Consider the following 12,581-nt stretch of genomic DNA (forward strand, 5'->3'; position numbering starts at 1 on the left):
ATTAATGTTTGCGTATTAAAACAAAATAGAAATTGAGTTTTATTACTGCAGGTCAAACTTATCCCTCAATCATTATCAATAATAATGTTCTAATTAAAACAAAAATAAATATTAAGATTGAGATATGATGCTTCCTGATTATTTAATAATAATATTTATTGGCGTCAACGTTGTCTTTAAATGGTATAGAAATAAATATAAAAGTTGTGATTAGGGACTTCGTAAATGTCCTAATTTCAAATTCTCTCTGCGGCCCTAATCGCAACTAATCTTGCGATTAGGATCGTTGATAAAGAAAAATGTCTCGGATTTACAGTCTAATACTTAACTTTATTAATAAACCTAAAGATTTCATAATATAGCCAGATATTGAGCATTGTACAATATTTGGCTTCATTAAAAATTTGAAATGTCTTAAGTCGTTAATTTTATCAAATTCGACTTAACAGAGTTATTACGAATAAAGAACTTGGAGGTTATGATAATATATTCATATTTTTGATTTTTAACTATTAATAACTATACACATGTTTTGAAATAACCGATTAAATGATTTCATTTTACCTAATTTTAGAAGAAATTAAATAATTTTAGTTTAAGAGTCCGAATTATCACAGGCAATATAAACTGATAAAAGTTGCGTAACTATTAAGATGAATGCCGAAACTTTGTATTTGTCTTCATTAAATTTCGTTTACATTATCGATAAAAAGACTGAATAAACTGAGACTTATGCACTCGATCTGTGGAATTTCCTTAACTATAGAAACTAATTGGCTAAATCCATTAGGAGAGATTTGAAAACATTATTACCATTAAACATAATGGGTAGCAAATTTATGAACGACTGAAATATTTAATTGCTCTTTTCGTTTGGGTGAAAGATTTTTTAAAGAAATGTTCTACAAATGAAATAATTAGCATTACAAAGATCTACTAAAGCTGAATGTAGTTTATATTTCTTCCAAAAAGTTCATTTTGAAAACATCCGTTGACAATTAAAATATTATAACATGGCATACTTTTCCTTCTGATACTTAAGTCATTTGCTAATTTTCAATTTACTAACATTATTCTATTGACGAGTCTAATATTCATTATTGCGTTAAGTATTTTCCAAATCTCGAGATCGCAGTGATTGAAGGGTAATTACGAGACTTCATTTTTATCAGTATTTGTGAATCAAATTAAGATTTACAGATATCAATAAACGTAGAATAATAAAGTAAATACTTTTATTTTATTATCCTTCTTTAATACCTCTAAATATTAGTTTAATTTACAAAGATTGATATTGGCAATATTGTTATAGGCCTATATATTTACTAGTTGAATAAATTAATTGATGAAGAGGTAATTCAATAAATTTATATAAAGTAAAATCTCGATTCCAGAAACATACAAGGCTTTACAAGATGTATATTATTTAATCTATGATAACAGTAATTATTGTTGGTTATCAGACTATAATTTATTAAAGTAACTTTATGCAGCAGTTAATTCAAATTTGATATTAATACGATTTCTTGATTTTCCTGAAATTAAAAGAATTTCTCACTTTGTTCGGCTTTTTATTGATTTCATTATGTATATTTTACTTTTTGCTTTTTAAACTAACTTTTTAAATAATCTTTCTGAGTTTATCAATGTTAACCACAAATACACCTTTTCGTTTGTTATTTAAATCCACCTTTAAGTTTTGGTTATCTTTGACCTCAGACGTAAGACTTGAAAAATATGGATTTAAATTTTACATCCTTTATGTAATAACTGAAATTTTGTAATAAATGCATTCTTATCTATATATTTTTTAACTAAATAGGATACTTAATGAGATAATTCTTCGATTGAAGTGAGTAACAATGTAAATTAATTGAGGTTGATAAAACCTCAACAAATCAGCTACAGTATCTCCACATTTTGTAAGAATCTATCAAGGTCTGAGATGCTTGAATTAATTTTCCTAATCGAAATACACTTTTGTCTAGAAATAAAGAATGTAACTGATTCTTAATATATTATTTTATTTCGTTTTTTTACTTCATCCGATTAGATTGAATTATATCGAATCTCTTCAATAAGATTCTAATTTTACATTTATCATATTGAAGGCATCCTCCATTAATTTTTTAATGGAGGATGTTTTCAACCTTCTTTTAATTTTGTGTTCGAGTAGTCAGGACTTGAGAATGAGATTGTATTTTAAAGAAGTTAAAGAATCAAATGTCATGTTTTTCATTAGGTCTATATATATTCTCTATATTCTTGTCCTTGATCTAACTCTTTCAGGATTCTTAAGATAGCCACATCATTAATCTAGGACAATGATTCGATGAAGAAATTAGGTTTCATTTTTTGATCTAGTAGAACCAATCATTATATCCATTCAACAGCAAATGATATATTAAATTATAAAGGAAAAGTTTTAAGAAATGTTTCGTGACAATAACAAAACAATTTATCACTCACCCACACAAAAAATGTAAAGAAATATGAAATATTTCCGTTTCTTCTGAATGATTTCATCGCCATTTTTAAAAATCCTATTTACTATGTCGTACAAGCGAAATTTTGTTAGAAATCGTTCTCAAATTTAAAATTTAACAATCTTTTTTCAGCATTTAATAAATAATATTAACGTTTTTATTACTTTATTTGTTAATATATAATTATTAAAAATCAATATTTAACGTTAAATTATACTAGGTTATTGTGAAATACTTACAGACTCTTTAACATTGGTACTTTTCGGCACAAATCCTCCGGTACGGTTTTCAAACTGGCACGATCTAATCTCAAGTGTTCCAATGCACTCGTCCCTTTCAGATCTGGAAATTCTTCCATTTTTCTCACTTCTGATAAAATCCTACCAAAACATTTATGAAAATCATTTATATTTTCAATTTTCTAATGCTTGATTATAGCAAAATACTATACTTTTAACCCTATCTTGTTCTTAGTAGCCTGTTATTGAAAATCAAATTGTAATTAATAACAGTAGCAATTTGAAACGTTATGTAAACTGCTTTTAAAGTAATTATATTTGGCTTTTTAAAACCACTAATATCTATAAAATATATAAACCAAACATCACCACGCGTGATAAATTTTTCTCATCTCGACAGATGGCAGCACGTAAAGTAAACGAAACACAATGAAGAAAATTAAACGGAAATAAACCATTAATTAGTTTCTAAGGAAACAAAATTCCTGTTAATACCATTATAAAAGCATTTAGAAATAGAAAATTGTAAGTAAAACTAAATATTTAATTTACAATTTTTATATATTTATTTATTTTAAAACAATTATTCCAGGTAAATTGTAATAAATTATATTTGAATTTAGCTTATTTATTTTATTTTGTAATCATTTTCACAGAATAAAATTTTAAAAATATACTTTTTTAAAATTTTTTTTTGAATAAATATTATGTTTTTTTCGAATATTTTTTCGACATTGCTCCAAATTTTAGTAAACTTCCTGTTTTATTTTCTTACAAATTTGTTAATTTTAAAATATTTTTACACCTTTAGACACATTATCGACCGACTTTCTAAAATAATTTAATTTATATATTCGAAAATCTCTACGATTTTGATTTCATAAATGCTACAGAATGAAAATTGAGTTTGGTATAAAAATCTCCATCCGGCAATGAACTTATAAGGTGATGAGGTAAAGGACGAGTTGAGAAGGTCACTGGACTTTTCTGCTCAGTTTTATCTCCTATAAAGAGTGTCAAGATAACAGACATAGGAAATCGAGGGACAATGTCTCTCTGTTACCATGGTAACCACTCATTTTATGAAGACAAGTATTAAACCGAACCCACTCGTATTGAGAGTTTTTTTTTTGGAAATATGCAGATCATTATTCAATTTTCATCTCATTTTTAAAACAATATCTCATCAAAATCTGAATAATTTCAGCAGTTTATACCAAATCCTATGCATTTAAATTCTCTATTTCCAAAAAAGAAATAGTCTAAAAAAAGAATTATTTAAATTAAAAAGAAAGTTTAACATATAGATACTTTTATATAAATAAAACATAAAAACAACCTTGATGATTAAAATTACGCAGTAGTATCAATTGCTGGAAACATTTAATTAAAACAATTTTGTACTCAACAATGATTTATGAATGGCTTAAAGTTTAGAAAAGAATTCTATTTTTGCATATTTTATTTACATTTACAACCAATGCTTAACGTTACTTCAAATCATACTTGAAAAGTATTAAAGAGGATATGAATATCAATTACAAATTTAACACCATAACAACAATAATATAAAATATTTATTTTCATCATTAAAAAATGAGTATGTTTAATGTAGAAGGCAAATATTTATAGTCCCATGACTTGTTTATTTAACTTTGGCAGTTATTTAGTTTATTTCAACAGGGTAGCAAGCTATTTTCGTGTCATAAAAACTGGTAGCAACTTTTTAAAATAATACTCTTTTCTCGAAAATTATTTTGTAATCGTTAAATTCTGTTATATAATAAGCTCTTTTAATTCATCTTAAACTTCTGATGATAATCAATATAATTGTACTAAAAAAAAAAACTAAAATTATTACGTGATTCGTACGTGCGTAGAGAGCATTTAAATGTATAAAATTTTATTTATTAATCTCTACAGATTATTGCTAATTAGATACACGAAGAGAATACTTACAATTTTTTTAAGTAAGCCATATTATAAAATGTATACACTCCAATTTCGGAAATAGGATTTTTTCCCATTTCTAAGAGAGTTAATTTCGGGCATCCTTGGAATATGTGGTTGGGAAGATAATTGATTCCGTTGTTGGCGAATGATCTTAAACGAAATTTATAAAATTAAGCGTAGAAAAAATATGTTCATAAATTATTAACTCGATCACTTACAGTTCTCTAAGAGACGAGAGAGTCGATATAGCACTTGGGAATTGGCGAAGTCTATTATTTTTGATATCCCTAGTAGAGAAAAAATGTTTATTAAGGCTCACTTTTAGAAAAATTATTTGTGAAAATTTCTAAAATATAAAAAAATATGTAATTAACAATTTTAGTTTAATTAAAATACTTACAAAACTTTTAAAGAGGACAAACCGTCAAATCCATGAGGACCAATAGTTTGTATTTTATTATCTTGAAGAATTCTATATTTAATAATTTAAATGCGTTTGTTTTTAAACGTAGAAAAAGTTTAAAATATAAAAAATATATTTAAATAGCGCGGGTAAAATACTTACAAAATGACTAAATTAGACATATTTCGAAATGTAAAATTTGGAATGTTGCTGATTTCATTATTTGCTAAATTTCTATTTAAAATATAACAGGCTTATTAATTAAAAAAATAATAATTTAAAAAAATTATATTAAATTTATTTATTAATATCTAAAACACTTTTAAATAATAGTAATAATAATAGTAATAATAATAATAATATTGTTTTATAAATTATATTTAAAAAAACAAAGAAATGTACACGTGTACTGTTTTATTTGTATAAAAATTATTCACAATAATTACAGCAAAAACATAACAAAGTATATAACATTTAACATAAATATACATAATACATAAATTTTCCATTTAAAGTTACTCAGTAAATTACGAAACAACAATAAAATTAAAAAGTGTTTTTAAAAAATGTAATTTATTTTGAATATCATCAAAATTTAAATCTTATCGAGTTTCATTTTAATGCTATGTTCTTGCATATTTATATCAGAAGAGAAATTCCATTTTGTGTTTTTTTTTTTTTTTTAGATATAAAATCGCTAGGTAAATATTTGATTTATGAACATGCTCTGAATGCCAGATAGTTACAATGCTTTTGGTTCATCAACGACATTCTTATTTTCCACTTGTCGTCTTCTTTATCCTTTCAGCTTCTGATATATCAATTTATTTGGTTAAGAGAATATAGCTCTAACTGTTCGAACCGAGCATTTTACCTGTATTTGATGGAAATAACTTACAGAGCTTCTAGCTCGGTCAATTCCCCTAATGATTCACTCGGGACTTCCGTTAACATGTTTCTATGCAGCCACAGTTTTTGCAATTTCTTTAGTCCTCTGAAACTTCCGGCAGGGACGAAGGTCAGCTGATTTTCTTCTAAGTGTCTAAATAATAAATGCGATTTATTTAATTTAAATAATATTAACATGAATACTTTATATGAACAAGTTTGATTAGTACCCAACACCACAGTGAGAGTTTGTATGTTTTATTTGCCGTTTAGAATAGAAACATCGAAATAATAACCTATTAAATTTGAAATTTGAGATTTAAAGTATTAATATGTTTTATGTAAGCGAAAAATTTCATAAAATAGTTTCTATAAAAATACTCTTATTATTGTTTTATAAATATTTTAAAATAACATTTATAAAAGTACTTTTGTCATTACAATAAAACAAACTTCGTCAATTATTAAATTTAATTAAAACTTTAAAACCTCATAATATTTATTAAAAGTTATTTTATATAAATAAGAATCTGCAGTTAATTTTATAATGCAAATTTATTATTTTTTTCTTTATAGATAAATGAACTTTATTTATTTAAAATATAATTATAATAGAAATAACTTTTTATTTCTTAGAAATTAATAATCTTTAGATTTGATTTTCTGTTTTAATTAATATCAGAATTAATTTGAAATAAACGTTTTTGTTTTTTTATTAAATTGAAACATTAGCTTGAATGGAACAACGAATACAGTATAATACAATTCAATTATTTTTTAAAATAAATTATTAGAAAATACCTTATCGATATTACTTCTCTTGTTGTACAGATACCTGTACATTTAGTAAATGCTCTAATAGCGAGCGATACAACAAGTCATAACATTTTTTTGGTAAGAACTAAAACAAAATCGTATTGTTGTACTTTATTGTTTTTGTTGCCCAGTAGCTATTTAGCGTAAAACTAGAATTGCTTTTATAAAACTGGTTCATTGTTATGTAAATTTTGAATTATTTTTAATGAAATAAAATATGAATTTCCTAATAAACTATCGATAATTTGTAAAATAAAATTTAAACTCTTCTGTCTAAATTAGATAGCAAAAATTACTATACATTATATAATAAACTAGGATTTTTGTAAATTTATAATGAATTTGTAAAGATTGTTTCACGATGTAGCTGTAGATTAAAGTATTTGCGTATATCTTTCTATATTGTTCTTGTGTGGTTTTCTTTTTCCACTTAGATAGTATTTAATTACAGTATAATTTACTGTTAAAATAAACCATTAAGTTTTTTTGTTTTTTTAATTACAACGTTTTAAGCAATAATCCTAACATATTTTAATGAATAAATGTAGTTAAAATTTTCCAGAATTAACTTCTCTTCTCTAAAACATAATATTAATGAATTCGTATGTCATTAGAAATGACACGAGGTGTAGGCCTATAAAATATGAAATGTTTAGATATCGTGCAAAACTAAGGGATACGAGAAGTAAGAAAGAAAGCCATTTAAATGATAAAAGAATAAATTTAATAAAATAAGAAAATATAGTTAGATGCATAATAGGTGATGTTATAGAAAGCAAATAGAAAAGAAAATTGGTAGAATACTCACAAATTTTCCAACAACAAAAACTCTTGAAATGCACTTGATACATTCTTTAATTTGTTGTTCTGCAAGGAACTGGGCGAAGAAAAGGGAATTGATAATAATTGCAATTATGAACTGATAGATTGTATGTGCTTATAGATATTTCCAACTAAAAGCAACCAAAAGTTAAAGGCAAAAACGTCAGCAAAATAAATAAAGCTATATTGTGCCGTTTTAAAAGAATTTTGTATTATAATCAACGATTTTTCAAGTATATAAGTATACCAATACTAAACCTTATTCTTTTTAAGTCGTTAAATATATTGTTTTATTTTAAATTATTTTAAGTTTTATATTCTATTAAAATCCGATTTATAATTAAAATTTTTTAAACAAAGACCAGTTATTTTACAGTATTATTAAAATAATTGTTCATAGTTTTAATATTATTAAGAAAAATATAACATTAATATTGTTAATTTGTTACGATAATTTCTTATTAATACTTAATTTTAAAGAGAGAGAGAGAGAGAGAGTGTGTGTGTGTGTGTATATGTATATATATATATATATAAGCTATACATAAATATAAACTAAACAACATAAAATTATATAATAAATACAGTTAAGGAAAAAATAAAATGGAAAACGTTACTGAAATTAGGTTATTTATTTTTCTAATAATTTATTTTATATTTATCATTCTTCTCAACTATTAACGTTTACTCACGAAGTATATATTACATTATTCAGTTACGGTTATTAAAATATATTTATTTTTTTGTATTAATATTTAAGTATCTAAAGTTATTCATTCGCTTCGTTCCTGATACAAAAGCTGATGCATTAAATAAGCGAATTGTAATTTAATAGTGATTAAATTTCTAGTCCTTGTTAACATAATTAATGATTAAAATTACGAATTTCTACAGTTTATACCTTTACTTCCTTTTTGAAATAATGTAATGCATTTTCACTTGCGAAGGTATTTTCATAACTTGTTACATTATCGATAAGTTTTCAGATCATAATTAAGGTTTTAAAAGCAAAAATCTTTATAACACCAAAAGATACAAATAATTATTCATAAATTTGATTTAAAATAACGCAAATACTTACAGAGTTCTTATCTTGTCAAGACCGAAGAACACTTCACGAGAAAGATTTGATAATTGATTATCGGCCAAATTGCTAGAAACGATATAAAAGTTTTATTACTCAATACAATCTCCCCATATATTCAATAAAAAGTGAGAGAAGAGGTTAAAGAAAATAAACTTTCAGGCATAAGTTTATTAACTAAACCAAAAGAGATCTGTTTATTTTCTGGTTAATTGACTATTAAAACAGAGTAATTAAATAAAAATATTATTTTATTAATTTCTATTTTTACTTTAAATATTAAAAGTAAAAATTATTTTTAGAAATGGTGTTAACGATTGTGAATTATGACATTGTATGAGTAAAATTTTATCATCGTTTCTTTAAATAAACAAATTTTATTATAAGCTAAATAAGCTTAAACAAATGTAATTCTCAATAAAATTAGTTTTTTACGTTCTAATAGTCTTAATTTATTTATTTTTAAAGCATAAAATAATACTTTTTTATCATATTTTTCACAGAAAATATAATAAGAATGACTTTTTCTCCACTATTACTAAAATTTATGAAATATTTAACGTTCGCATCAAAGTATATACGAAATAAATATATATAAATAGTATATTTACTCACAGATCTTTCAGTTTGGACAAGTGTTGGAAAACAAAATCTGGCAATATTGTGATATTGTTGCTTTGAAGATTTCTAGATTTAAAAAATGCCCAAATTTAGAAAAATTGAATTCAGAGACAAAAAATTCAAAATAATCAATAATAAAAGAAAACAAAATACAAATTTATATAATTACAATCATAGAAAAAATATTAATGTATTTACAAATATATGATAACGTAAATATTATACTGATAAATACTTACATCAGAAATTATTCAATTTATTTTTGTGTGTAATATTACTAATTATTTAATAAACTTCATTAATTATATGTTCGATTTTTCTCCAATTTCAATTACATTTATATTAAAATTAATATGTATAATTTATAAAAATGCACAAGGGGATATGAAATTACAATAGTAAATTTTTAAAGAATCTTTTGCTCTTCATTTCGAAAGAATTTGCCATAAGTTAGTTATACACCTATATAAATAAAAATGGAAAATTAATTAGTACTGTGTATTGGCGTGCTTATTATTATACGAAAGCTCTACAAAGAATTTGTTCAAAAATATTATCGTTTATATCACGAAGACTCTCGAAAACTTCCGAATTCTTCTTAATCAATTCATAACAGAGAGGAGTCATCGAAAGTTCAGACACCTGAAGAATTTCCTCAGCGAACTTATTTCGATAGAAATCTTAGAACTTTATTAAATTTTAAAAATTACGATAAAGAATTTATCATCGTCAGAAAGAAAAAAAAAATAAATTAAATCGAAAATTTTCTATTTCTTTCAAAGAGAAGTGAAAACACGTTTAATGGAGCTTTCACATGACAATAGTCAAGCAAACTTTAGTTCTAAGCCATGTTTTGCAGCGAAATTAAATCGTTGCCATAGAATTTTCGGAAGGAAGGCAGTTCCGTTCCGATAACAACATCCGGAAAGTCAGTAAAGCGGAAGTGGACAGTTTCGTAGATGCAGTTAGTGACAGCTGGCGAGTCTATCGCTCCGGCCACTGACGTTGAAATACGTTAAGTCAATAACGAAGGAATAAGGGTAACGGTCATCGAGGTGGAAAGAATTCAAAATCCCAAGTATCTACATCACTACCATAAATGTAATATGTTTCGTGTCGTATCTATTTTTGAATTATTCGGCGTTGAATATTATTAATACTTGTACTTTTTACTTGTGTCCTCGTTGAAGAAGAACGTGTTGCAAAGCTCATAAATTAAGATCATAAAAATATTCAAAGATACCGTCAGACTTCATTTCACGCCAGCATTTGTTCACCTCTGAAATTTGCGCTAAATCGAGCGTGGCGCTAAACTGAAGTACCGCGAATTATATTGAGTAATGAGGTCTATTATACTAGTATGAGATTCAGTGTTTGAAAGACACGTGATATGGTGATAACGCTGTCGTTTTTCAATGTAAAACCGTACGTTTAGTATGGCACAGATACCGAAAGGTTCTTTACTTAGTATTTATGACGAGTATGTTTACAAACATTCGTTGATGCTTTACGAAGGTGACGCTATTTAGAAGGGCGCTATATCGAGGTTTCACTGTATAGTAAATTTACTCGTAAAGATAACTTCGATAAAATTGTTTAGTTAAAAATATTAAATGAAATTTATATAGTAAAATAATCAAATAAAAATATAAAAGTATCAATTTATGGCGTTTACTGCGCTGGTTATTCCTAAAATACCTTTTTGAAATTAAGGGAAAAAATGATATAATTACTTTTAAAATAATTGTACAGTATTTACAAAATGATTTTTAAAAAAAATAGAAATATATAGTGAATCAAAATTATAAAATTAGTATTAGGCCTAAATAACTCGGAGTTTTATCAAATAATCTTTAACCAAATTATATCTCTATTTATTTTTCAAAGTTTTAATATTCATTCTACAGCAATTATAAATAATACGTTGAATTGTTTAATGACGATAATATTCTGGCAAATGTTTATGTGAAATTTTAAGTGTAGATTAGCTAAAATGTAATTGTATAATTATTTGGAAATGATATTGCGTGTTAAATATTAATTAAGAACGAAAAATTATATCTTTAACATGTAACAAATTCATTAACGTGTTTAAAGTAAGGTAAACATTATAATTAATTGTAAATTAATATATCTAAATTTAATTAATTCGTTACCAAATAATATTTTAATCTATTCAGACTACACATAAAGAAATTGAGATATTTTATAGCGTTAATCCAGAAGGGGTATAGAATTTTAATCAGATTTATAGCAAACTGCAGATTTATTCATAGTAACTATAATTTATAATACTTAAAATTCTTTTTCTACTGAATATATTGTCAACCTAACTTATTATTTTTATCGTAAATTAAAAAATAACACAAGAAAAATTATAAAAATAATGATTTTTTAAGCAAATAGTATCTTAAGATGAATCTGATGAATGGGATTGGAGGATGAATCGAGTTAAAATTAAACAATTACGCGCCAATTAGAGCGAAAGTATTAAAGGATAATAACTATTTATAATAGTCGAAAGTGGCATTTCATAAATATATTATAGTAATTGAATCTACGTTGGATTTACGTGCAAATTATCATATTGGATGAAAACATTAAGTATGATTAAAGTAACTTTTTATAACTAATTACACTTGTGACTGTATTATAATGATTGTCATTATTTTAACTAAAAATTTAAAAAATTGTTCAAGTAAACATTAACTTCTATCGTTTTACTTTTTACTCATATTGTGAAATTTTATTTCGTACTAAATTTGATGAATAAAAGATATCGATGAATAGAATTATCTTAAAAATCGTTGAAAACTCGTGATTGAAAATGAAGCAAATAACCATGTTTATATAGAGATATTCGAGTAAGATTTTTTTTTTAAAAAAAACATAATAATCTGTACAAAAATATCTTAAAATTAAAATTCGAATGCATTTTTACTTATAAAATCAAGTTTATGAAGTATTAACACTTAAATAAATTTTCATACGCAGGTATTCAGGTGCAGCAAAATTTCGTGAAAATAAGCGTGAAGAATAGAAAATGGCTTTTAGAAAATATCATTAACTTTCAGAAGGAGTTCATTTTGATGTGTTTTATAAATGTGTTTTTGAAATTTGACGCGATTCATCCGCCTTCAGTTTATGTTTGAAATTCAGTGCACAGTAAAGTGAGATAATGGCGACGACAAGGGAGGAAAACGTGTTGCAAATGGATAACGATCGCGTTTAAAGAATAAAGTTGTTTAATATGTTAATAAAATTTATAT

The 12,581-nt window shown here is 24.7% G+C and overlaps 1 protein-coding gene across 2 annotated transcripts in view; it reads right to left on the minus strand.

Annotated features, from left to right (window-relative positions):
* The window catches only part of LOC136983201 (leucine-rich repeat-containing G-protein coupled receptor 5-like), a 119,636-nt gene that overhangs the window by 15,083 nt on the left and 91,972 nt on the right, over nucleotides 1–12,581 (minus strand). The window contains exons 2-10 of one of the 2 annotated variants that reach the window (XM_067279887.1): nucleotides 9,307–9,378; nucleotides 8,689–8,760; nucleotides 7,594–7,662; nucleotides 5,980–6,123; nucleotides 5,244–5,315; nucleotides 5,079–5,150; nucleotides 4,897–4,965; nucleotides 4,685–4,828; nucleotides 2,726–2,866 (exon numbers count right to left, since the gene is read on the minus strand). In XM_067279887.1, coding sequence (XP_067135988.1) covers nucleotides 2,726–2,866; nucleotides 4,685–4,828; nucleotides 4,897–4,965; nucleotides 5,079–5,150; nucleotides 5,244–5,315; nucleotides 5,980–6,123; nucleotides 7,594–7,662; nucleotides 8,689–8,760; nucleotides 9,307–9,378 — 855 coding nt within the window. The remainder of the gene's footprint in view (nucleotides 1–2,725; nucleotides 2,867–4,684; nucleotides 4,829–4,896; nucleotides 4,966–5,078; nucleotides 5,151–5,243; nucleotides 5,316–5,979; nucleotides 6,124–7,593; nucleotides 7,663–8,688; nucleotides 8,761–9,306; nucleotides 9,379–12,581) is intronic. The other variant, XM_067279888.1, reaches the window with a different exon arrangement.

Source organism: Centruroides vittatus, unplaced genomic scaffold (genome assembly GCF_030686945.1).
Source record: "Centruroides vittatus isolate TY-2023 unplaced genomic scaffold, ASM3068694v2 contig_878, whole genome shotgun sequence".
In the NCBI taxonomy this organism is placed as follows: Eukaryota; Metazoa; Arthropoda; class Arachnida; order Scorpiones; family Buthidae; genus Centruroides; species Centruroides vittatus.